General features: G+C 40.9%; 1 protein-coding gene across 3 annotated transcripts; it reads right to left on the minus strand.

Moving 5' to 3' along the window:
* Positions 1-55: 55 nt before the first annotated feature.
* Positions 56-27909, minus strand: NFE2L2 (NFE2 like bZIP transcription factor 2). Of its 3 annotated transcripts, XM_063340722.1 has the most exons (6): positions 27298-27427; positions 18279-18362; positions 8192-8461; positions 7930-8025; positions 7091-7270; positions 56-5013 (listed from the first exon to the last, which is right to left on the minus strand). In XM_063340722.1, the coding sequence occupies exons 3-6, from the start codon at positions 8456-8458 to the stop codon at positions 3805-3807; spliced, it is 1752 nt and encodes a 583-aa protein (XP_063196792.1). In that variant the 5' UTR covers positions 8459-8461; positions 18279-18362; positions 27298-27427; the 3' UTR covers positions 56-3804. The 3 variants fall into 3 exon arrangements, with proteins under 3 accessions (XP_063196792.1, XP_063196791.1, XP_063196794.1); XM_063340721.1 differs by lacking the exons at positions 18279-18362; positions 27298-27427 and adding an exon at positions 27746-27909; XM_063340724.1 differs by lacking the exon at positions 18279-18362 and having other exon boundaries at positions 27298-27540.

Raw genomic sequence — 27909 nt, forward strand, 5'->3', positions numbered from 1 at the left:
GGAGATGTGGCAGCGTGTGAGGTCAGGGTTGTGATGCACGAGATGGGCAATGGCGCCAGTCACGCTCAGGTTTGGGAACACGCTCTGTACCTCAGCCGTAATAATAAACCGAAGGCTATCGTTTGCAACCTGATGTTTTCACATACGCCGAAATAATGGAATGTGGAATATTTTCTTGCCTTAATGATGTTGGGCGTTTCGATGCCAGTACAGCCCTCGCCGTGTTCGTGCTATGAAAAATGCTGGTTTAAACTGAATGCAAGTTGTTGTGGTCCCAGGGACTTCAGACTGATTTGTGGTGGTATTCCAGCAAGGCTTTGCATTAACTGCAGGGGTTTTGTTGTTGTTGCTCTTTTGTCCCGGTACTGGAATAAGTGTCCCCGTATCAGGTTTGAGACGTGGGTAGTGCAAATACACCCGCCCTGGCAAAGGCTGCAAGGTGCTGTTTGCCTTGGGCCTGTGCGTTAGTGCTAAAACAAGGACGAAATTGAAGTGGAGGGTAGGGGCTTACTGCGGTCTCCGTTTTACAGCCAATTGGTGATTAAGGTGTTTATATTACAGCTAGAGAGAACACTTTCTCTGTAAGTCAGAGACATTTGATAGCCTGATTGATGGCGGGGGGACACCCAGGAGCTCGTCCTCTTCTGGTTCTCTGTGCTTTGCCATCAGACCTACCCATGTGCGAGAGCTGCTGCGTAGCTGTGGTGAAAGACTGTCCAGGGCATGGCTTGGTGTGCTGCCTCCTTAATGCTTACGCTCCAAAATTGCCATCCTTAAATATGGATTAGACCCTCTTGTTTTACACGGCAGCGAAGTCTCTCATTTCCCCTGCGTTTCACCCAGGCTTGGTGACTCTTAGAGGTGTTTTCTGTCCTAGGCAGTGCTGGTGGCAAAGTCAATATGGACTTATTTGGACGACAGCAGCATAAAAAATTTCCCTCACTGCTGCACTATCTGAGATTTAATTTAGCTGGTGCTTGGTTGACCTTTCTGGGCAAATAAATCTGCTTCATCCATCAAATCCAGCCTCTTAAGTTTTCAATCATTGGTATTTTTTGGTGTTGGCTCCACCAAGAGGAGTGTTCTTGCCTGTGCGGTGGGGTGGAGTGAGGCGCTGTTGGCAGGCAGAAGGTGGGTGTGAAGAAGGTAAGCAGCCTCACAGGGCAAGCTGGATTTCCCTTGCACCCGGATCTCCATGGCCCGGTGCCTTCTGCGGAAACACAACTGTTAGATTTGATGTAAGGGGCAGGGTTCCCAGCACTGCCAGCCATGTTGGAAAACCGAGGCTACAGGGTTTTTTTCGTGATTTCACTGTATGTGCTGCCTCAGATACAAACATTTTGCGTGGCAGGACCTCACTTGAAAGTTTGCAGCAGGTAACACAGTATGAGATGTGCAAAAGTGCTACTTTTCTCTTAAGGTGGGCTGGAGATTCTGAGAGTCCCAGGTTTAGGTACCAGAGAGTTTCTGCTGGTACTGGTGCTTGGCCCTTACGCGTGCCTTTTAAAGAGGATGTGGTCAACGGGATTGTGGTTCCTGGCGTTACGCTGCCCTGGAGCGAAACTACCTTCCTGCTGACGCTGTTACTGCTCTGCTGGCCTGGCCCTGCTCTTCTCTGCGTAGCTGAGGTTGTGCTGCGGGCGAAGCAAGGGAGAGAGAGAGAGAGAGTGTCTGCACCAGGTACTAGAGCAGCCTCTGATATTTGGAATCAGTAAATGAGTTAATAAATGAGCTAACAGGAAAGATGAATGACAAGGTGACAGAGATTGGAAATAAAAACTTATTTGGGGTAAGAAAAACAAGCTGATTGTGAAGAGTTACACTGATACCGCTGGGACCAACTGGGCAATAAAATAACATCTGAAATTCTGTGCACACAGGGAAAAACACAACTCCAAAGCGGTTGTTATCGCTGTTCGGGTGAGGGTGCGGAGTGACTGGAGAGCTGAATGAGCAGTGAACAGAACAGCTGAACTTCCATTGCATTCATCAGAACTACAGCTTTCTGTATTAGTCCCTTCCTTTCCTATTTGTGCCTTTATGGTTTTGGTTTTTTTCAAGTACCCTCAGAAGGTCGGTAAGCAGTTGATACAGTGTGGAACAGGGTTGTTGTTATTATCTGGAATCATTCTTTTGGCTTCCACAGCCAGCCAGGAGATGAGCTGCTTTCTGCTGGGCGGGTACGCGGCTCCAGCATGGCTCAACAGTTTGAGAAATAAAAAAATCTCAGGACCGAATTCACCAACCACTGTATAATTTTATTTAGCGTTACTCTAACTTTGTGAATAATGACCTAATGGAGGGCTGGTTTCCTAATCTGATGTCCCTCTTTAAACTCTTCTTCCTCCAACGTTATTAAACAATCTTTGCAGGCCTGACTTCTACCTTCTTTCAACATCTCAGTTCCTTCTTTAAAAAAAAAAAAGTACAATAAGGTCTTGCAAAACAAGTTGGTGTTTATTACACTAGATGAAGTTATGCATAATGTTGTAATAGACAAAATATTCATAAAATGATATAGAGCACCAGTGGCAGAAAAAAACATTTCAGATTAAATGTGCCTTTTAGAAGTTTCATAGGGAAGATGAAGGAAGATGATGTGGTTTTTAATGTTGAGATCAAGGTGTGTATTTCAAATCAAAAATTATGCATTTTCTGCATTCAACAAATCCACGATGATCAAGTACCGAGTCCCTCTGAGAGGAGTAAACAAAACAGTGCTATTTACTTGCCCCATTTTTATTCTCTTATAAATCATAATTTAAACGCCACATGCTTTTCAGTAATCGAGCACAGGTTCCAACCAGTGCAGCAGGTTGGCAGTAAGTGTGTGCCTCCTTCCGTTAGCTCCAAAGCAATCCCAGTGCCGACGGCCGCTCCCTGCTCGCAGACACAGCGTGTGCTTCTGGAACAATTACTCAAAAGCGTACAGAATTCTTAAGGCGGCACAACGCATAATGCTGACAGTATCTGCCTTCACAGATTTTTAAGTGCCTTTGGAGGAAAGGATCTCATCGTGAACTTAAGTAAGTAGTGTTCAAAGAGCAAAACAAGAGTTATGTAAACTTTGCGGAGACCTGAAATTTAACTTTATGTGACACAAATCCTTCCAAATGGCAGTTAAAATTCTGCTGACAATGCGGCGTGACACACCTTGGGTAATGAAGTGTATTTGTTACATGAAGACTTCACCTTGGAAAACTAGTCAGGATTTCCCTTCTTTAGGGAAATAAATATGTATGAAGTAGAGTTTTTTAAAAAAAAGTTTAATGAACTGATAAATCAAAATCAAACAACTTTCATACTAAATTAAAATCATATTAAATATAAAGCAAGTATAAACGTGTAAGAAAAATGGGAAACAAACACTATTGCATATTTATAAAAAGTATCAGAGGCCATACTGTTCGTCTTGCAAGAAATTATATTTAGAAGGCTAAAATCATTTTTTTATATATATATATCAAATAAATCTATGAATATAACAAGAGATAGGAACAGTATATAAATATGGTATCTTTAAATATTTACATGTATACGGAAACTAGTCAAAGTGGTGCTATAAGAAGGAAATGTCTGTTACAAAAGTAAGATTACAAATTTTGCATACGTCCATCTCCATTACACTATTAGTTTTAAACTTGCATCTTCCACAAACTAATCATCAACTTTAAAATTATCATTGCATAGAATTACTTGAAAAATATTACCTAGTTCATTCTGCATTCCACCTCACAGTGAAAACTATCAGGATAAGGATACAAAAATAAGAACTCGGAGACCAGCAACCAGCTGCGCTGCCCTTCAAGGTTTAGTCTCTGACTTCTTGCTTTTAGGAACAAGAAAGACATTGCCATCCCTGGTTTGCTGCAGCGAATACTCACTAGGAGAGTAAGACTTTCCATCTTCGTCACGTAGCATGCTGAAGACCTCAAGGTATAAGGTGGTTAGCTGCTTTTTCATTTGACGAAGGCTTTTGTCGTGCTCTCCTTTTTCCTTAAGCAATTTCTCTTTCTCGTCTTTTAGGTTACTCAAGTCTTGCTCCAGTTCCACTATATTTTCCAGTTTTCTTTTACGGCAGTTTTGAGCAGCCACTTTGTTCTTGCCTCTCCTGCGTATATCGCGAATAAGCGCAAGCTGGGCTTCGTTGAACTGCTCCTTAGACATCATTTCATTGAAGTCATCAACGGGGAGGTTGATGATTTTTTCGACAGGAAAAGGGATCTGCAGAGCTTTTGCTCTTTGCTCGTCTCTTGTGAGATGAGCTTCAAGGCGGCTTGAAGGTTTATCTTTTGTGAACGGGGCTTTGGGGTGGCCTGGACTGGGAGGGGGTTCTTTCTTTAGTGTGTTTATACACTGCAAACTGGGCGTTTGAGCTCTTGGCCCCACAGAAGAAAACGCTTGATCCTGGAATTGCAATGAATACACGCCAGCGTTGCTCTGCGGCACGCTTCCAGGAGCGCTATCCATGTCTTCCATTTCAGAATCGCTACAAGCAAAAGTCTTATCTCTATAGGCAGATGATTCGAAAGAGTGTTCAGGCGACGCTACGCTAGAACTTGCATTCAATGAAATACCAGAGTCAGAATCATTACATTCTGGTACGGTTCCTGAGTGGTTGCCATTAAAAGCTTTACACAGTGAGAAATCAGAAAGATCAATAGGTTCACTTAGAATTTCCGCGAGTGATTGACTGATGGTGTTTGTCGTTGCCGTGTCACCGTTCGCCTTTGTCTCAATAAAGGCGGTGTAGAAATCCTCGCAGAAATCAGAGTTTGAAGGGGACGTGTCGTTTAAAGAGTTCACGCTCAGCTGGCCGGTGTCTTCTGGTGGCAAAATGCTGGAAAAGGGGCCCTCGATACTATCCAGGAAATCTGGACCACAGTTAACATCTTTTCTCATGACGGGTAATGAGCTGTAGTAATTATAGCTGTTGTGCATCTCTGTTGGCTTGGTTTCAGGGCTTGTGATTGTGCTGACCTCAGCCAGGTTATCATTTTCAATGTTTAGACACTACATGGGAAACGTAAGAGAGAAGTTGAGCAATACATCACCAACTGATGATAAAACCACTTTCTACAACCCACAAACATTAAATATTTTAGCAATCAACAAGCACATAAAGTAGGTATTACAACACTGCTGTAACCTAGATGGCTACAACACACTTTTACTACGGAGGTGCAATCTAGGAAGACGACTAGACACCCGAGCAGAGTAGGAAGCAACTTGTTCTGGACAAAGTGGTTTAGATTAAGACAGCAGAGCCTCCAAACTCACAGCAGGATGCCCAAGAGCCCCATCCCAACGCGCTCCGATGCTGCGCGGAGCCCTCCTGTTCTGCTGAATTGCTAGCGGGGGTCCTAGAGCTGCCAGGTCTGAGCTTCTCACAAGCACCACCGCTAGGAACGGCATGAGTACAGTACGCATAAAATTACTGAATGAGACTTAATGAGCATTGCTAGCGCACTGTTGCTTTTAGCACTCAATTTCATGTTATGTGATAGATCTCTTTTCCTCAAGAAACAAGATTCTTTTAGGATTTACTGAATGAGTGAAGCAGCTGTTCAGTGCAGGGAAATGTAATTCTCGGTGAAGTAAAAAGAGCACTAACACGAAGCCTTGCAAACATTAACTCACCCCACGTACTTTTAGTTAAGCTGGCTAACATCAGGGTGAGCATCCAAAACTATTCCGCTGATGGGCTTTCATTGGCTACAAGACCAATGTTCTTTCCAACGGGGTGGCAGTTTCTTAACTGAAGCTGAAATAAGTGTGCCTGCCGTCCCCAAAGAATTAGGCAATTACCAAAATGATTCTGTTTCTCTTAAGAAGGGATCACACACTGATTATTTAATCAGAGATTGTTCAAGGCTTAAAATAAGGTTATGAATGAGAGCTCTTTTTTTTCTTTTCTTTTCTTCAAACATCATTCATAAAAGGCGATGCCCTCAATTTAATTATCTCACTTCTTTCAGAAGACATTCCATTACTATTCAGAATTGCTGCAATAGATAATTTTGGTTTGGTTTCTTAATCTGTTTTCAGCAGCAATCTATTTCACTGCTGCCTCTTCAACAGCCAATTGCCTGTTACTTACGTGGGGCTTTTAAGCAGTAAAGATTAGGAAACTAGGAAAATTTTGAAAAATATAAAAAAACAAAAGGGAAAAGTAGAGTGGCAGGAAAAATGCAGTTCCTGCAAATACTTTTTTTTTTTTTTTTAACACTTTAAAAAAAATTTTTCAGGTTTACGGGCATTCCACTGAGCATTCAGTTCTTCTGTTAACAGCATAAAGTAGAGCAGCATCACGCTGAAGCATGATGTTGTTCTACACTAATATATATAAAAATAAATTCACTCAATTTTATAGTCAAATGTAAGGAAAATATAAATAGAAATATAAGGATAGGAGGGAAAAAAACCCTAGATGTGCTCTGTAATGCACAATTTAGTACTATAGCAAAGTTTTGTTCCTTTGAAATATTTGGTTCAGGTACACTACATACTTAGTTCTAACTGAATATATATAAACAAGTTATATAATTATACCGGACTCTTCCATGTATCTAAATATGTTCTATTAACACCTTTACAAAACCTTTTCCTTAGATAAAAGTTGAATGCAGAAGTAACCATAAGTGATTTACACAATCTACTTAGACACAGCAAAAAAAACCCCTGTTTACATTAATGCTGGTGGAAATAATTCCTGTTGTAGATCCCTAATTCAGAAATGCCCATTTTTAAGCAGCTGAAATTTCAACAATGATCACGCTGTAAGAAGTTGCACAGAGGCAAACAATGATTTGGTAAATGTGGGGAAGTTCCGACTGGGAAGATAGATGGTGTTTTATTAAGGCCTTCTGATAAACAACTAATTTCCTTCCTCCTACATGTTTTTCAATGTATTATTTTTTAAAAAATTAAAGCTCATATTGAGTTATAGACATCCTACAAGTGTAGAATCCAACATGACAGTCACAATCGCCATCTGTTAAGAAGCTCTTGTAGTGCATTCTCTGAAATACCATACTCTTCCAAAATACCATGCTATTTTTTTCAGGTGCTTATTGTACTAAACCTTTACCTGTAACTCTGGAAGGGACAATAATTCTTCCCAGACTTGCTCTATGTTCTGCATATTCTCTGCATCAGTAAGTGGAACTAGAAGAGGTGATTCAGGTGGCTGAGTCTGATCAGAGGAAACGAAGACTGGGCTGCTATCAATCTGAGCAGGATCCAGTGACTGAAATGCAGATGAAGAAGCCTGGAGTGTTTAAAAAAAACAAGTTTAAAAAAACCAAATAAACCAACAATAACAACAACAAAAAAGATCCACATAAAAAACATCACCAAAAAAAACAGCTTTGAATTTTCCAAAGCAAAAAAAAAAAAAAAAAAAAAAAAAAAAATCTATTTTTTGGTGTTCTACCATTTCTGCAGAACAGATAGGTATTTCTTAATGAAAACATTTATTTTTAAATAATGGGATAATACAAAAATATACCCATTAAAGGAATTTTCATATTAAGGAAAGAAATAGCAGGGGAAAAAAAAAGCCAGAAATCTTTACACATCAAATAGTCTGGGTCTGCACACGGAATTAAAGCAACTCACATGCACTGAGCTCACTGTAACAAACCACTACAGTTATTTGCAGTAACTGGAAGGGTCGCCATCAGCTGGCGTTATACACTGGATCCTGGCTGCAGGATTCAGTAAGCAGAAGGAACACAGGAGCACGACTCCAGTCCCTCTGGACACAGCCCTAGTACACTGCTTTATTCCAGCTGGAGTCAGCCTGGGGACAAAACTCAAGTCATATCACAAACTAACATTTTGGCGAAGACAAATGTTAGTAAGAGAAGACATGAGACTGATCCCTTAGAAGACCACCCGTGAAACCGCTGTATTGAGCATTTTTACCTCATTGTCGTCTATAAATGGGAATGCTTCTGCCAAGAGCTGCATGCAGTCATCAAAGGACAAGGCTTCTGCTTCTGGTTTTGAAGTCTGTGTGGTCTAAATAGGAAAGTTATTAAAAAAAATGTTACTGCATCTTTGAATAACTGAAGAATCTTCCATTACAGCAACGAATGCAAATTCATTTTAGGTAACCACTAACATAATGTCTTCCTGTGAATGGAAAATGGTTTAAACGCACTCACAAACACAAACGAGAGCTTACCTGTGAAAAACCGACTGGTGGCTCGGTATTTTCTGACTCAATGCGCGGAGTTGGCTGAGCAGGAATAAATTCACCTGTCTCTTCATCTAACTCCAGCTGAGCCAGCAAGGCTTTCTCCTGCTCTTTTTGGAGCTGCTCTTGTCTTTCCTTTTCAAGTTTCTTCTGTTTCTCGAGTTCATACTCCTTCTGCCGTTGACTAAAATCAAAAACTTCACGCCTTGCCCCAAGGTCTATATCTTGCCTCCAAAGGATGTCAATCAAGTTCATGTCCTGTAATAGAAATGCTTTTTTTAAGCAAGCGTCCTCCCCAGCAAAACTGGTTTAGAACAACAGCAAAGCTTTTAAATTCTGTATTAAACAGGTAGACTCATGTAACTGAGGCTTATTCTCTCAATCCTACAAAATTATCTAAGTAAAACGGGGCTCTACAGGACCTCTCTGAAGCGTGTGAACTGATGGTTTGGTTGCTGTGGCCCATGCGCAGGCTCACAGAAACTAAGCGGTTTGCTACAATCAGTAAGGTAATACATGAACTAGCCAGAGGACAAATACATTCTTCTTTCCTAAGTTTGCTCATAGAAAACGTGAAGCTATAGAATGAATTATGTCACAGTAAGAAAGTAATTTTTAGAAGAACATTAAAGAGAAAAAAGAAATTGAAAGAAATTGAAAAGTTTGCCCACATAATTTTTTTACAGTATGATCATATAAAACTGTAAAAGCTGACTAAAAACACAACAGGGGCTGTCTGAAGTAACTATAATAGCCATACTGCAATGTATTTTAAAATATTTGTGTTCCATCCCGGTATTTAGTATTGATCTTAAAGATCTGCAGAACAGGGCTTCAGGGCTGGAGGACAACCTGGTTTCAAAGTCACCAAGTGACATAACATCACTGTAGTACCAAACACAGTTATTAAAAAAATTGTAATTTAAAGCTTAGTCTAAGAAGATGTTCTAAGTGCGGCTGGTTTGGAGCAGCTGAGTATAAACTAGAGGTTAACAGGTGTCAAATTTTGGTAATCAGTTGGCCTCTGGCTCATCACAGAGTCAAACATTATCAGACAGCTAACAATGACCTAAATTTCTTGGAAATCAGCTACCTCTTGAGCCTGTTTCAGAAGACAAATTAAACTCTGCTATTTAGGGAAAACCACCCATTTAATATTATTTGATTTGGCTACAATTTTTTTTAATGTATTGCATAAAGGATTTTTTTGGGGGGAGGGTTAGCCTCCAAACAGAATTGTTCTGTTTTTCTATTGTTCACACATTCAATATTTTTAAGGGCTGAAGTTTAGACTATTTTCTTCTGTGAAGAAAACCTAACACTCAAAAATCATCAATTTGGATGTCAGGTGATACAGAATTTTAAAATTTGGTAGCCACATTTCTCAGATGGGTAAATGCCAACAATTTCTTGCTGATGCCTGGGAGTTTTGACTTTATGGCATGTTCCCTTATTCTTAAAATTACCCTTTAGCAGGAGCACACAACAATAACGCTGAGTGCTGGGCATTCTCATCAGACTAGCACACTACAAATAATATACCGGACACTGCATTTCATTTAAACAGCACTTTACTCATTCAGTTAGCAGTTCTACACCCAAGATACATTTGTTTTGCAACCATATCAAATTAAAATATTTCCTTATCTCTAAAGACTATTTTCAAATAGAGAAGCAGAGTAACCTGAACACCAAGTCATGTTGCCATTCGAAACGGTCACGTCTGTACAACAGTTACGGCAAAAAGCTTTAGGGCAAGTCCACATGAGAACCAACCGATTCAATATTCTCTTTTCTTTGTTAAAAATGCTATACCATTAAAACTCATATTTATACATTGCATGAAGTACTTCTACCAGTTACTAAAAAAAGTACTTTTCTGTAAAACTGGGCAGTAAAATATCTGTGTGTAATACAATGCAGGCATTCCCAAATCTAAGATATTTAATATACCTTGCTGGGAGAGAACAAACGCAGCTTTGATGGCCAGCAATGAAGAAGCTGAAATAATTACAGTGGCTGCCCAGGACAACGTTTGGTCTCTGCAGATTGGCAGGGTAAAACGAACTAATTAAGTTCTGTAGTAATTGGAGATACTGCAATATGGTATAGCTTCATTAAGGGCCAGTAGTTTACCAGCTGCTCACTGTCTCCTTCTGCAGCAGATTCGAAACTGTTTCCCAGGCTCAGAGCATTTGCAATATGTTCTGGATAAAACTGCAGGATCTGGATTTTAGGGCTCACTTCTGAATTATTCATTTACAAGGCACCATTAAAAATGGGACTCAAAAGATTTTGTGTGTGTGTGTGTATAATGCACGAGGCTGTGAACTAACAGAGCTGTTTTCCTCCCCGAGCTGCAACAGACTGCAGCACAAAAATAGCAGAACTGGTGCTCAGTTTCAGTTTAAATCATGAAAAACAAAAGTGATCACAAAAAGAGGTAGAGAAGGTGTAACACGTTTTCCTTAAGAAAAACCACGTAGCCCTAGCACAAAAACTTAAGGCACAGCTATGAAATCTTTCACCCATGCTACTGGCTATAATTGTTATCAAAACAAGTAGCTTTGGGTGTTGCCCTGTTTGGGGGATGAGACCTCCACAGACACCAGCTGGCCAAAAAAAAATGCCGTGGCTGTACAGCAGCACCTCTGTGTGCGCGGCAATAAGTCAGCAAGCAGGATAATCTTCTGAATGAATACAGTTGCATGGTTTTCAGGATTTGGGGCTCTTTTTGAGAAATATGACAGCATTGATTGGCTCCTGTCACCATTTTTCAAGGGACCACATTTAGCCAGTATCTTATCTCTGGCAAAGGGCCAAGCTTTACTAAATGCTGTTGAGCTCTGCCCTGGAGAGAGATGCTTGTTGGGAGCACCTTTTTTTTTTTTTTTTTTTCCTTTTATTTTACTTAGTTGTTGCATTTGTAGCACTTAAAACCAAAAAGAGTGGGTTGGTTGTTTTGGGGTTTTTTTTGTTTGGTTGGTTTTTTGTTTTTTTTTTTTTTTAATTATCACCATATAGTTGGAAAAAAGCCCTCCTATTTTCAATTTGAAAAGTTCTGTACAGCAACATTAGCCTTAACTTCAAACAACAATTCAAGTAATTACTGTACACATGAGTAGGTGGCATGGGGGAAGTGTTCTTCTGTCCAACACGCTAATATGTAACATCATCAAACAGCACACTGATTTAAATATTAACCTGCCATTTAACACTTATCTATATTTTCAGCCAATGCTTTTAGTAATACTGCCCTTTTCAAGGGAAAAAAAAAATATATATATAATTCTAGGCACCAGTCCAAAGCCTCAGGTCAAAGTTAATGGAGTCAAGAGTGACCAGTGATTCAGTAAGGAGTGAATCACAACACCCAGCATAAGATGGTGGCAAAGAACTAAAAAAAAAATAAATTAAAAATCACAGTCTAAAGCAAATATTTTGCAATTTTGTTCCTCCGGCCTCCCCACAGCCTTCCTTTTTAAATTACTTCTCTGCCTTGTTGAACACTATTGCACACACACACAGAGGTATCCAGAGACACAGACAGGCACTATATTTCAGGTTTATCACTGAAGCATTTTCCCCCCTTGTGCATCACAAAAAATAGCCGTGTATTTGATGCATGGAGTGTTTAACTAAAGCTATTAAAAGGTATTTTACTTCTTGCTTGTGTAACAGCTACCCACTGATTTTTTGGATGCCTCAACATGATGTGCTAGTCTCAGAAAGATTTATTTGGAGGGACGAGCGAGGACAGATTCGCATCCAAACTGGGGCATGTGCACCCAGAGTCCTGTGAAAGATTCATCTGACCCAGGGCTCCCTGCTGCCCTCCGGAGTCACGCTAACCACTTCCCTTAATATCAGATGTATTTACTGTAAAGGCGCCAGCGGTCCCTCATGTGACGGAGTCCACAAGCGCCCGTTTGTTCTTTCCTCCGTTGTGCAATTTCTTGAATTGCATCAGAGGAAACGATGGGTTCTGGCAGAGCCAAGAGGCAGCGCAGGAAGAGCCAGACCTGCCCTGCAGGAGGAAGGACCCGCGCCTGGGAGTCAGGCTTTCCCTGTCTAGACCTCAGCTCTTTACCCCGAACACCAACGCCTATTTTGAGGGGAAATACATCAAGGTATTTAACGTGTGTATTACCATTGTCCCACATTTCTAACTTCTGGGAAAGTAATATGATTTTAATGTTTCTCCCAAGCAGGCAAACACCGATTTGATTTTATTTCTAATATTTTATTCACAATTCTGTAGACAGAGAAAGGATTTCTCTCAACAGATAAGGACGTGCTTTGCTTTCCCCTGATCCATGTAAGCAGGAGGTGCCTCTTATTCGTGGTTTGATTTTTTTTTTATTCATTTAGTGATATGGTCTTCCAACCACATTGATAGCTTAGTTTGGACATATAAAGGCACTTTTAATAAGATAAACATAAATGTTAAACAATTCACATTAAGCCACCATCTGGCCCCCAATGGAAATTTTCATGTTTTAGATTTACATATCAGCATTTGCCATCTGGGCAGAGTCTGTTATACATTTTATGCGAAAATCTCTGACTACATTGTAAAGTTTGACAATTAACTCTTATTGCTCCTAAGCAAACATATTTGCAGTAGGGTAAACAAAAGCAAGAGACCCTGTTTTCGTGTTATTTTCACAGACTGACTTTTGTGCTTTGAACAAAATGCTCATCTTTCATTTCTTCCCTGTTTGGTTTATCTGACTGCTTTTGGTTTTGTTTGGAATATAAACCACTTACAGGTAGCATCAGTAAAGTGGAAACATCCAGCGGCCCAGGTGTCAGGAGAGAAACAATCTGCTATCATCTCAGACAGTACTTTCAACCTGTTATTAGCCATCCCCTTCATACAGAGCACATCATGTATGTTGCAACATAAATTGGGATAACAGTAGCAGAATCTCTCACTAGACAAGATTTGTTTTTCTTTCCCAGGGTGCATTAGCACCTAACTCCAAGAAGAGAGAAGAATTCACCTGCCAGCATGAATAAATAAAAGAGCAACAGAATCAGTATAAATCACATCCAGGTGAGAGCTTGGACTGGGACCCCACAAGCAGCAGGAAAACGCTCCTATAGCTTACTCACAGAAAAAGAGATGGCAAAGTATCCCCCAATTCCTATTTGTTTCCCAGAAAGTGAAAGGAATGAACAAAAAGTACCTTAAATTTTTTTCTGTATTCAAAAAAAACAATGTGTGGGAAGTGAGGATCAAGGACCTGAGATACTCCAAGGCAAGAATGAAAGGGAGGGGATCAAGTAATAAAGCAAGTGCAAGAGAAGGAGCTGGAATCATCTCACCACTTAAGAAAGGCACAGGCAGTGGTAGCAACAGCTGAATGTCTTCCCCTCAAAATCCTCAGGAGGATCTGATTTTGTTCAAGTAAGTTTTAAGAATTATTTATAAGTCATTTGATGTCTTCATATGATCTCTGAAATCACCATAACTAGTGGTTTGTTCTTGAAATCTTTTTCAAGGCAAGCTACTAATTTAATTACAAGTCATAATTACAGAAAAACATCCTGGACACATAAGCCTCATGCTTAAGAGAAAGCAGAGAAAGCAGACAAAGTTAGCACAATGCCATAACTTTTCAAAAACAAAAGTTCAAAAACAGAGTTTTGAAAGCTGACCTGCAATTTTCAATCCCTTACAACTGGAAATTGAAGAAAGTAATTCAAGAATGTGAGGACACAAAAAATTTGAACGAGCAGTGGCCCTTATGAGAAGAATGGGGAAAAGGGAATGGCAGAAGCTATTTAAACTGAGGGCAGAGAGGTACAATAGCAATTTTAGATGTCTGCATTTAGGATTTGGAAATGTGACAGAGCAGACAGCTGTCAAGCAAACCCCGTGACAGCAACCTGTGATTTGTGAATGCACAAGGTCAAATCCCTGACTGCCCTGTGGAGCTGCCTGTTGTCCCACATTCTTCACCAAGACCTTCCAGGCAATCCAGGAGGAAACAGGGTGCTTGGGTGGGTGTGAGGGGGTTTCTTTTTTTTCTGTCTTTCATACCTTTGCCACTTACTGCTGGTGTGACTGGACTGACACTAAACCAGCCTGCTTCTGCTTCTTGATGCCCATTTGCACTTCCTGGCCCTAAACAGTCTCTGGATACCTGCTATCTTGGTCAGCAAACTCTTTTTTAAGCCCTGCAGGCTAACTTACCTGAAAAAGGTCTCTGAAAGGGTTGGAAAGCCATAGCTTTAAAGAAGTGATGTCGTAAGAGAATGTCCACTCTATGTCTATATATATAAGCCTGTTGAAAAATGGTGACCTTGTGTCTTGATATTTCATTAGCTAAAAGTGATTAGCCTCTGTTTTCTCCTAACATACATCTCGTATTTCAGACTGTACCTCCCACTGTATTCCATCAGGCTCTCATAATAAATGCCAAATTGTCAGGATCTACTCTTATAAATTAGATTAGTTGAAAAACTCCTTGGCTGGATTGTCCAGCATTCTTAAGAAAGTTTCACTACAAGCCATGTCTGGGCATTATTCTGACAAAGACAGGGAGAGGCTCTGGCTGGCTGGAAGGACAATCTTCCCCTACAAGTGCAATTCTGGACACTACCCACCCACTCTCCCAACCCTCACTCCAGAAATAACTCCTCTGAGAAGTGCGTGATTTATATATTTCACCTGAAGTGTCATCTTCCAGGAACGTTATCAACAAAGACCGTAAGATCTGTACAGCTCCCAACACGATGGTTTTCCCATATGATACATCCTGTGGCAAGCAAGCCTTCCAAACTGCCAGGGAAAACATATACCCCATATATTATCCGGTAATAGTGAAAAGATGGGAGTAAGAACATAACTGCAATAAAAAATAGCTGTTGTAGGCTGTTCATGGTCATTAATGTACTAACTTCCAAAAGCTGCAAAATCTGAATGCTAACAGTAGAGCAAGACCACAGCAGGTAAAGAAAAACACCGTCATCAGAAAGACGGGAAAGAAAAGGAAAAGGAGGAACACGAACAGTTTACTTCTTCACTTTGACAACAGTTTTCTCTTTTTTCTGCAAAATCAATCAATCCCCACCTCCCTGCCACTCCTTAAAACACTGAATGTGTGCAAGAGCCTCACAGCACTCCCTTCCAGCCTGGGGCACAGCAGCAGGAGCGACATTCTCCTCTCTGGCTCATTAATCTTTGGAGTCAGAAACACACATATATCTCCTTTTCCCACTACATTTGGTCTGCCTTCAGGTCACCATTTCTGGTACAACAGATCAGGGCATTCTTGCTCAGTGCCGCAGATCTTTTTGCGGAAGATTGTTTCGTGCTCTATCTCAGACACTCCAGAAGTAGCTGTGTTCTTCTAAATTGTTTTATCAATACGTATTTTAGAAGGTAGCTTTAAAATAATAGAGTTTAATATAGCATATGTGGTTTCCAGGGGATGAATGGTCCCAGAACTGATCCTGCCTCAACATCCTTAAAAAAAAAAAAAAAGAATCGGGGAAAAAAAAATAAGCCCAAACCCACTGTCTCGTTTGCATGGCTTACAGAAAGCAAAGTCTTAAATCTGACATTGGTACTTATTTTGTTTGTACAACACCTGACTTTTCAAAAGTTATTCTCTAGTATAGATGGCCAGATCCATCATGCATTGTATCTGCTCCAAATTCCCCTATTTCTGCCTTAGCCTAAAGGAAAAGAGAGAGTCTGGTCTAACGTTGTATGCTGATGATGATGAACTTTTCTTGAAGAAGTTTAACTATGCCCATATTTACAAGCCCTACCCTGGCTGCTAAGCAAAAGCCAAAAACGGTCTTGGGTGTCATCCCGCTTCTTCAAACTTAGTCCTAAATCTCTTGACATCCCCAGAGTGCTTTCTGGAACATCAGTATATAAAGCAATGAATCTTAAATGTTTTCAGAGCTTTGCTGTTTCTGTTAGATGGGTTCCGTTCTTCCCTTTTCTGTCTTAATTATATTGTGTTAATCTAAATTTCACTTTTCCGCAGTATATTTGGCTCGTGATAAAAGTGTTGTGGTACCTTCTACTCAAAGTCTGAATCCCTCTTTCAGCTTAACAGAGCCATTTACTTGCTACTTCTGTACTCTATCTTGCACGAGCAGCATTACAAAATGACTAAGTCAATAAGCACACAAAGTTAATATGTATCCAAGTTACAATCTATTACACAAGTTGCATAATGAAATTGGGAGGCTGGCAAAAATACGAATTGTTTTATAAAAGAGTGGGTTAGGCCGTCTATTTGTTTTTACATGCTTGATATATCAACAAGACTCTGCTGCGTTGTCCAAGCAAGTAAACTGAGTGATTCTGTTGTGGCTGACTCTAGCTGTTGTCTAATCACTATGTACCACACCACCTAACTCCATTTTGAAAGGTATTCAAATAGCAGCCATCTCAGAAAGAAGTCTTTGTCATTTCAGGAAAAGCTAATTTTAACAGCTTTATTTTGTGTTTGGGTTTTTTTCCTCCCAAGTCAAAACTGCATCATATAAACCCATGGCATTTACACAAGAACAACAAAAAAAATCCTTACCCTACACATAAACCAATAGTATAAAAAAACCACGGCACCTGAAAACACTGCTGTTCTTTTAACAATAGAAAAACAACAACCTTTGTGTCCTGATTCGTTTTACATATTGAGCCTACAGCACTTGTAAAACAGTTACCTGTTAAATGATTATCTTCAAGCTATCCTGCTGTACGCAGCCACGCATGTACTGCGTGCGGACATCGCCACAGGCTACTCATTAGTTTATCTACAAGAGGATTTGTTTATAATAATGGCTCAGTCATCTGGGAAACACGATCCAGCCAAATTACAGGACACTCTTACATCCAATGAAACAAATCAGGAAGTAAGAAAAGATGAGCATAGAAACAGGGAAAAGAACCTAGCAAAACTGCAAATAACATATTCATTAGGTTGTATTAACCTTGGATTAAAACCTATAAGCCGTTATTTCGATTTCATCAGGATTGCACACTTTTTGGAAAAGCTTGTTTCAAAACAAACATGAAAACAGTATATGCGTTTGTGAGTCAAAAATATTGTCTGGGGTTATTTAGAATCTTTCTCGTACTATATATTGTCACTGCTCTGGGATCTTCCTGTAAAGTCCCCATTTTTAGCTGTCATTTTGCTGATGGCTGGGCAAGTTATGGGGACAGGTACCAGACAGGTCATTACAGCCTGGCTGTGGAAACAGCGTGCTCCAGTATTAGGAGCAGCACCTCTCACCAAGTTTCACTTCACTGATCTCACAAGCAACTTTGTTGTTGTTGTTGTTTGTGGGCCAAGCTACGATTGCAAGCAACAGGAATTATCCCTGTGGGTTAGAAAGCAGTGAGGTTCACTAACTGTACTGCCAGAACACGTCCATCAGCCCTTTGGTAACACAGACATCTACTCCAGAAAGCTGCATCAAGGAAATTCTTCCACGCTTCCACACTGAGCTGACAGAGTAAGGATGCTTTCGATCTCAGAGAACTTGCTACACAAACACCTCATCAGCCTAAAAATGCTACCTGAAGACTAAAAGCTTAAGAATATGGTCACATTGCAGGGAATACAGCTTGCTCCAGAGGTGGTCAGCTGTGACACGTTCTGTATACAACAGCCCACATCTGGCAAAGTATGTAGGTTCCTACCTCCCACTGCAGGCTGTGGGGCACAGGTGTTAAATACCTTTGCAGATCAGTCTTGCAATTAATGTGTACTTTTCACATACATGATATATAGAGACAATGCTGGGAATTTACTGTCAGTGCAGTTTTGAATATATAAGCAGGATCAGGTTTGTTTGGTTTTTTTTTTTTTTTTGAGTGTTCAACTTTAAGTACACTTGGAAAGGTTATTTAGTTTCTACAAGGGGAAAGGGAAAAAAAACACAACCAGAAATTTACATGAAACATAGAAATCATTATATAATTTGCATGAAAGGAGTTTGTATAGCTTTTCCCCTTCCTCCAGGCACACCAAGACACATGATGAGAGTTGTTTTTCCATAGAATGAGGCAAGGATAGATTTTACTCATTTTCTTAAGCACCTGTAATTCACGTATTTCTGAGCAAACAGCAATCCTCTAAAATCCATCAATGTCCACAAAGGTTTCAGGAAGCTCTTGAAGGTCCTGCAAAGTTAAACAACTAAATCAGAAAGCTCAAGAAGGGCCACCATGTCAGGCGTCCACATGCCAATTTATTGGTTTTGTACACAATGACAGCTTTTGCTTAAAAAGGGTAAACCCACTGAGGAACTGAACAACACTGCGTACAAAACTAAAGCTTTGTTTCTGTGTGGTGCAATCCAGTCCTCACTTTTAAAAAGTCCTGCGTGGTACTCGATTTATAAATTCTGAAAGCAAAAGGAGCTAATCCATCTTCCAAGGCATGAACCAGAGTAGGTAAATGGTTTTATTCCTCTTACCAAATTATACAAAAGCAGCAGTTCTCGATATCCTCAGAAGAACAAAAAAACCCTCAAAACTCAACCATCAGTAATTGTGGCCTTCCATCCAAATCAAGCGCTTCCCCTGCCCGCCACTTTCCTTGCGGCTCCCATGTCTGTCCCGTTGGAGCACAGAGGAGGCTCACAGCCTGTACGGCCGGGTGTCACAGGGATGCCTCTTTTAGCCTTCTGATTAAATGGGAGATGTACCTGAGAAATCAAGGTAGAGGCCAATCCCTGACACATGTCCCCTCACACACTCTACCAGCACCTACGATGGCCAAAACAAGACTGTATGCCACAAATAATAAACACGTCAATATCTCTCTTCCATTCATAAGCAGCAAACATAGTCCAGGCATGTTAATATGTTTAACAAACATTAAATATTGGGGGAAGACTATCCAGATTGCAAATACATTACAGTACACTATATTTAGCAGACTGTTTGTAAAATCAGCTTTTACAGCTGCTTTCTCTAGTAGAAGACATTACAGAAGATTTGATTCCTTTCCAGATGTAAATAGAATCAATTTCTTGAGCAAAAAAGGTTAAGATCACTTGTAAAATAAGAAAATATGGAATGCAAAGAAAGTGTCAGGTTTGGATCTTAAACAGTTTTATGCCTTTTACCAAAACACTTTACTTCCTTATGCCTCACTTACTTGCAATTATCAGTAAAAATTGCAAGATTCTATAACTTCTCTATAGCACACAGTCAAAGCAGACAATGAGAGACAGATCTTGTTAGGGTAAATCACTCCTCTCAGAGTCAGCTGTGAACTGTTAATTCTGTCATTACTACTTGCATTTTGTAAGACCTTGTTCATCATCTCTGCCACATACACATACAATTTATCAAAAACTCTAATGCCAAGCTTCATTTTGAATTTAAAATAATTCTATGGGTCTGACCTTAGTAACGGATTTTTTCAGAATAATTTAAAGCACTCTATTAACAGTTTCATTATTTAAGTGGCTTCCATTCTTCATTTTGTCAGCAAAAAGAAACTTCAAGAGATGAGAGATGTCTAGATACGTTCGCACTGGTTACCAGCTGAGCAAGGATTCCTGAGAGTGGTAGGTGCAGACTAGATGCCTGTAGTGGCAGATGGTAAAGGATCACAAATCAAGCTGGAAAACAATACACAGAACTACAACGTTCCACTGAGTCACAACAATTTATACTAGTTGGTTCAAATACTAAAACCAAATTAGAAAGCACGGTATCAGAAGTCACTGTGCTGTAATTCTCTGTTACAGCATACACAGCTATGAGGCATTTAAACATGATGTGCATTTCCATAGCCCAAGAATTCAACTTAAATTATTTGGAAGACCAGCTGTCAGAAGTTATGACTTAGTTTCAAATATAAGTTCTGTTTTATCATATTACACTATTTTAATAGTGCTATTTTTGTTACTGAAATACTTTCATTTTCATCCTTAGGTATCTTAAAATCTACTTGTTTCAAAAGTCTGCTCAGGTTTGTTTGATTTATTTTATAAGTATCAGTGGGAAAATCTTCCAGAAATTCCTCAGCTGACACAGATCTGCTCAAGACCAAATTACAGTAGAAAAAAATAAAGTGCAAATATAATTCAATGTTATATAACACAAAATATGTCCATGCATCTCGTGTCAAATAATTCACAGAAGATTGCAACAGGGTCTACAGTACGCTCATTCCAAGGACACTTAATGACTGTATTATCTGCACCAGTGCACACGTATGAGTCACTACTGCTGTGATACCGGTGAACACAAGGTTAGTGTAACAAACTGGGGTAGAATACTCCAATTGACACGTTTCAGATGACCTCTGTCACTAAAGTCTCCATGTTTTTCTTCCAGCCATGAAGCTTCTGAAAAACTGTTCTGAAGCTGAGCTGCACCAACCTTCAGAGCTGCCTACCCGCCCCTGCTACCCTCTTTTGCCCATCATTTTATTATCCAGCTGATTGCGGAACATGTCATCTGGTCGCATAACTGCACGCAATCTAACTGGAAATACCCTGTCTACCCAAAATTCAGCTGTTTTACCCAACAGTACATAACTCAAGCAAACAGGTCCTGAAGACAGAAAGAAGAAATGACCGAGCTTCCAGGCCCAGGCGGCACAAAACACAAATGCCAGCTGTGGAGCAGACAGAAAACCCCAGCTTTACACAGGAGCAGGCAGCATTCAGAGTGGCAGACCTGCATCAACCACATGCTGCCTGGAAATTCCGAGTGTGGATCTTCCAACAGCCCAAGCAGCACAGGAATTGCTCCACTCTAATTATAGCAGTAAGTAGGGAAGTATTAATTTTACCACAAGGGTTCAAACAAACAAAACCCCCCAGAATCTCTCTATCATAGCTCTTAATGGCCAAATAGTGATGATGACCTGAGCAGGAAGCAAATCAAAATCACAGCATCTTTTCAAATAACTCAGCTGTAGAAAATTCACTGCTTCAACATTTAGTGGGCATTAATTTCAAACACAGCAAATAGGCACACCCTTAACCATAAAACAAACCTCTTCTTAAAGACAGGCTATCAACCAAGCTCCTTCTGAGTCAATTTCTCAAGCATGCAAACTTTGTTTTGCAAGCAGTCTCCAGGAGTGGGTCTTCTTATACTTACAAGAGACAGCATGTAAAACCAACACAGCAAACATCAATAAAACTTTGAAATTGCAAGACAGAGGTAGGGGCAAGGAGGGAAAAGTTGCTATCTTTATGTTTCATAGTCATACAGAAGATACTTCCTTAAAAGGTTTGGAAGAGATGGTTTCAAACTGGTCTTACATAATTTGTTGCTGCAACATCAAACTTAAAGGAACTTTCTTTTCCTTTCTCTTCTCTTTTTTAATATCATTGGTCAAAATAATACTGCAGAAGTTGGACGAAAATTGTTAAGACTCCGCAAGACAAGTACCAGGTTGGGTGGTCTCAACTCTCTCAGTACTGCAATAGCATCAACAGACAGATATACTTCTTGAAAGGGTTTAGTTTAACTGTAAAGATAGGAAGTATTAATAGTCATTTGCAGCACCCTCAAAGTAATTTAGCTAAAAATAAACACTGTTTTATATTCCTTCTTCCCAGTATAAAAACTGCAGCTAATCAGGCCAAAATCAGAAATTCACATAATAAAAAACTTCAACCAGATCCATAGTATATAAATTGTACCCATGTAAGTATTATTAAGCTATACCCATTCTACTACAGTCTTGCCAATTAGTACTCACGCTAGGGATTGGTAATATACCAGTGAGCAGTGGTTACTCTCTGCTGGTAAAACAATGCTAACTTAACCGAGTTACTAACTTGGTTATTAACGCAGTAAAACTCCTATTGGCTTTCCATCATCATCATGATCAACGTATCAAAACAACTGAATTAATTCTTTAAAGTGAACATTGAAGTAGGAATTAAGAGCCAAACACAAATCCCATGTATCAACATGTAACATTAGAAAATCAATGTGTCAGTTAAAGAAAACAAAACAAGTATTTCACCAAGAATTCAAAATGGCTAAAGACAGAAAACAGAAGATGGTTCATAAGATGAAGATAAACCCTCTTCTCCAAAGCAGTCAGATAACTGAACATTTTTATCTTTATTTGATGTTGTTACAGACTGCTTGGTTATGCAAATTAATATTTAATTAAATGTATGGTTCTGAGACTTGGCTTCTATTTGAAACAGGCACTATTGGGCTATGCATGTCAAGGTAAAACTAAACAAATATTAAAACAAGATACTCTGCTGGAGAATGTATTTTTTAATTTCCTTGTTTTAAAAGGTGGCAAAGAAATATATATCTAAAAATCACTGAAACAATGAAATCCTGAGACAGAGCTGTCCCTGTGCTTTTTTCAGTACTGTGCTGCACAGAGTAGTAATGCTGTTCTTATACTTCAGAAAAACTTAAGTGCTATATGATCAATTAACTTCTTGCTACTGACAATTAATACGTGACTGTCACTAGCTTTGCTTTTCCTGTACAGCAAGCAGTTACTGGGTAGGAAAGATAAAAGTACACAATACCTATCTTTACTTGAAATGTATTTGCCGGTGTCGGTTTCAGATAAGCCTTCCCTGCTTTAAAGCCGTTTTATACACCACAGATAGCGTTGCTGGCTTTCATTGCATACTGGCTGGTTTAATTGTTTACCTTAATAAAACAAATATGCCATAAAAGTATTAGTGTTGAGCAATCCTGAGCAGTTCACTGTATATCAGTCATCTTTGGATAACACAAACTCAAAGTCACAACTTCCAACTCCTCCTACCTGACTTCTCATTGGTCTATGCAGAAAGACTTGCATAGGTAGCAGATGAAGTGTTTCCAAAACCAGCTAAACTAGATTAATACTGAAAAAAAACCCTGATCTGGCCAACACATTGTATTCTTCTCCCTTCACCTAAAGCTGTATTCTGTGGTACAAAGTCCAACTTCTGTATAATACGCTGTATCAGAAAACCGAACAGACTTCAAACCCTTTCAAGTTCTCTAGGAATGTGCTCTATTAAAATAATAGGTTACTTAGGGTTGGAATGAGATGGGAGGCCAAAACAAACTTTAACTAGGTGATTAACCTGGAGACTTTGGAGGACTTTTTGCTGGCTGCAATTCAAGCACAGCAGCAGGGGATTAATATTTAATTCATGACGACAGGTTACTGCCTGGACTTGTACCGCACTCGCCTCAGCCAACACAATCATTGCAAATACATCACACTTTCACAAACTGGCCTAATTTTAATGAATGGTTTAGTCATTTTAAAGCTTATCTTTATAATTTCGGGGGGGGGGGGGGGGGCAAGAAAGAAACAGTATTCTAGATACAAAAATCAAATTCCTTCTTTCCAATGAAGCGCACATGCAGTGTTACACGCACAGGCACAGTTGGTGTTACTTGCTGTCACCATCTGAACCTTCTACATTCTCTCCTTCTCCCGCTAAGCTTTCAAAGATTTTCAATGACAGACTCCGACAGCTTTTGCTGTTTTGGGGTTTGTTGGTTCTGTTGAAGGACCAAATATAACAAAATTTTACAACTATTTAGGAAAAACTATATTAAAAAAATAGTATTAATTAATTTTACTGAGAAAGTAAATGAACGAGTATTTCACTTGGCTCCTTCCACTTCTGGTGTTCCTCATCATCTCACAAAGCTCCTTCCACTTCTAGTGTTCCTCATCATCTCACAAAGCTCCTTCCACTTCTAGTGTTCCTCATCATCTCACAAAGCCCAGCATATTCCACAAAGGTATCCAAGATTTATTTAACAAAATAAGTATATTCAATATGCTATTGCTACATTCATTTCAGTCAGGATCACAAAGGCAGCAATACGTATCAAACATATTTTTCTGCTTTGCAAACTTAAGACACCGAACTTGAGGGAAAGAAACCAAAAGATATCAGAAGGTTTATTCAAGTGCAACACTAACAACTATAATAATCTGACACATTTTTAACAACATCCTTGTCCTTCAGGATTATACATTACCCGCTGCTTTCTTATTTAGGATAAGTTTTATACTGTCTCTGCTTTTTCAATTAAAAAAAAAAAAAAGAAAAAAGTAAGGCCCAGAGAGCCAAAATTTATTCTTGCCCATGAACATTGGTGGGAAGTGTACACAAACCTTCCTAACCACCCACACAGTGCTATAAAAATGTCTCAAGTTCTTTAAAGCACACGAGATCATCCAGCTGCCCTCTGCTTACACTGAATGTTCTTTTTTGTTCCTGTTTGGTCTCTTTCAAATATTTCCCAACAAACTTTCAAAGCCAAACTCTTCTCCAACTTTGAGTCCTAACCACAAACTTCTTCAAGTCAGATTTTCAGAGGCAATTAACTTATTGTGCTTCCATCAATTTCCAATATAACTGTGACTTCTTAGCACATTTTAAAGACAAACTACAGAACAGTGTTCATATGATGGACATTTACTACAATAACAGTAATATCTAATTAGTTGTTCTCCTGAAGGGATTGACAGGGTCAGTTCCTATTAGTCTACATTAATTTCAGCTAAACATACTACATTGCATTACATCTACCACCAGCTTAACTGAAAGATATTATTTTGTGAGATCTGAAGGAAAGAAAGCTGTCAGTGAAGCCTCACACCAAGGTGAGCACAGAAGAACCGTGAGGGTGAAAATAAATGCATTTTCACTTAAGACAGAGCTTGTGATACTCTCCCATCTACTTCCTCCAAACTTGGCCATAATTTGAGTAGACAACATTATATTCAGAAGTGTGGATGTTTTCTTATATTGAAATTTATCTACATACATAGATACTTCTACAGATATCTTGATCAGATAGTGCTATTCAACAGAGTTATTAAAACACATTATCAAGAACCAAAAAAAACCCAAACAAAACAAAAAACCCAACCAACTCTAAAAACAAAGACTTGTTGCCAGGCCTGAGAGGTGCACTTGTTTGTCTTTGCCTGCAGAATCTACCTCGTGTGGAAATGACAGGCCATTAGGGAATAAAAAATAAACCCATTCACTTGACAATGTAATGCAGCATGTCATAAAAAAAGTATGTGTAATTCCTCGTTAAAGCCCTTTAGACTGAAGACATCACACTAATTGAGCTGGAAACTCTTCAGGGCAGTTCTCTAGGTAGAAAAAACCTAACAGATACACAGGCACTCAATTATTTGCTTACTTGGCTTTGCTAGTTGTTACAGTCGGTCTTCAGTGTAAGTACAACCCACTGCTTTATTCTTTGTGTTGGAAAGTGAATTCTCTTTGCTCTCTTCTTGTTGCAAGGCTCAAAATTTAATAACTGATGAGCATGTTGAGCTGTTTTACAAGGTTACAAGCAACCATTTCAATAACTTCAAATTTACTGAAGGAGAGAATAACTACTATGAGAATTATCACTGCTTTCACAAGTATGATTGAAACACCTTGACGCTTGTTCCATTGCATTCTTTTCTCTTATGTGTTTCAGTGTCTGTGTTGTTAGTGTGTAAAAGGAAACATCCCATTTTACCTCTGCGTACAGCAGCGCATCCTATTTCCAGGCAGAGAGGAATACTTTTTCTAAGAATATTGCAGGCAATGTCACTGCTAACTCCCACAGAAGTACGTAGCAGGAAGTGTCGATTTTACATTCTGGTTCAGGAGATAGATCAATCCCGATCCTTCACATTCACCTTTACTGCTATGACAATTGCTTCCAGGCACATAAAAGACTAAGAGCTTGCACGGTATTTGCACAAGCGCACACCTTTCCCATCCACTGCCTTGCAAGACCTAATGGGCTAAACGAAGACTGTGTTCCCCATCTCTCACTTTGAGGGAACATTTCATGGGAAAGGGTATTTGAATTTTCCATTTAATAAATACATTTAAAACTGTATGTCAAAGATGGTAATCATCCACTATCTAAAAAACGCAGTGCCTTTTCAGGCTAGCTCTGCAAGAGAATAAACCAGCAGCTGTTGAGCTCAGATAGGCAAATTGCAACAGGTGGCTTGGTAGAAAGTTTGGCAAAGTAGGGAAACAAGTAACAAAAGCTAGGTTTGCTGGCAGAGCAGTCACAGTGGACTGGACAAGAAGGTACAAAAGCAGGTACACAGGAATCAGTCTGTCCAGATTCCCTCAGAAATGAGAGCTAAAGTGCCATAGCTGGATAGTATAGGCAAAAAGAAATTTGCAAGGTGCTTACGCACTATGGGCCAAGAGCCTCATTTTTGTTACAGTATTTTCCAAGAAACCAAGGAGGCAAGGTAGAGGTCCCGAATGCGCTACCCAGGGCTAGAAAAAGAGATGGGCCAGGCAAAGGCATGAGTGGCCTAAGACAGAAAAGCAACAGCATTCAATGAACAGAAAAAGGTACATCTAACACTGTTACAGAGATGTTACCTGTAGGAAGTACCCACTTATATATCCTAAAGGATGGAGAGACAATGTTAAAAACAACCACTACTGCATAGCATATACTGTACTGACATACACTAAAGGAGCCTCAAAACTCTTGAGTCTTAAATTTGTAGTATTAAAAGAACTAAAACAGCTCCAGATGAAATTTCAAGTATTACTTCTTTAAACCTAACACTTGGTTGATAAGGTCATGTTTTCCATTTAAAAGCCCGAAAAAAGCATGTAACGATTATATAAATTTAAAATGGAGCTCAGTTATGTTTTCAGTTATCCACCCCGCGCTTGTGCAACTAGCTTGCGATCCAAAAAGCCCTGAACTTCCCCAGGCGTTTAGCGAGGAGGTTCCGTAGCACGAGAGCGCGAAACACAAACGCATCCCAACGCCCCTCAGCCTCCAAGGGACTGGCCTCGGAGGAGACCACCGAGACGAACCTCCTCCCGGGCCAAAACCCCAGAGAACCGCCATGGCTCGGGCCCCTCCAGCAGGCCGAGCTCCGCGGCGACAGCCCCTCAGGCCCGGGCCGGGCTCATCCCGCTTCGTGTTCCTCGGGCTGCGTGTGAGAGGCTGCGCTAGACCCAAAGCCGCCCCGGGGAAGCGCGTGATTGTGCAACAGCTCCTGCTCAGCCCGGCCCGCCTGGGGACAGGGCCCCGGCGAGGCAGCTGCGACGGGCAGCCCCGCCGCGACCAAAGGAAACCTGCGGTAACTCACCCGAGTAAGGAGCGAGAGGCCCACGGGCACGCCGGGGGCAGCGACGCCTCGCCCAGCGCGGGCAGCCCCTCTGGCGGTGGGCGCCTCGTCAGCCGCTCCCTCAGGGGCCGGCGCCGGCTCTGGCCCTCTCCCCCTCCCCTGCTCCTCCTGCCCCGGCAGCGGGCAGCTGCCGCCGAGGCGGCTCCTGGAGGCCCTGACTGACCTTTCCCCCCTCCCCCCCCCAGCAGCGGAGCGGGGCCGGGGGGGGGTTGCGGGGGCCTGGGCGGCACCGCCCCCGCCGTGACTCAGCGCCTTGGTAGGGGCGGGGCGGCGCCACGTGCTCCGCCAGCCTCGTGACCGCCCGCCCCGCCCCTCGTCCGGACACCCCACTGGGCTGGGCCGGGCCGGGCCCTACCGGGGGGGGGACCGGGGGGTTCCACCGCCCCCGCCCGCCGGGTCGCGCTCTCACCTGGGTGGCGGGGGGCAGCTCGATCTCCATGGCGGGGGGCACGGGGAAGCCGGTGCGGCGTGGTAGCGGCTGGCCCGGCACCGCCTGCCCGCTGACTCTGGCGCTGTTTGGGGACGGGAGGCGGCCCGGACCGGGACGGGCCGGCGGCCGCCCCCGCGCTCCGC

The sequence above is a fragment of the Chroicocephalus ridibundus genome, chromosome 7 (assembly GCF_963924245.1).
Source record: "Chroicocephalus ridibundus chromosome 7, bChrRid1.1, whole genome shotgun sequence".
NCBI classification, from domain to species: Eukaryota; Metazoa; Chordata; class Aves; order Charadriiformes; family Laridae; genus Chroicocephalus; species Chroicocephalus ridibundus.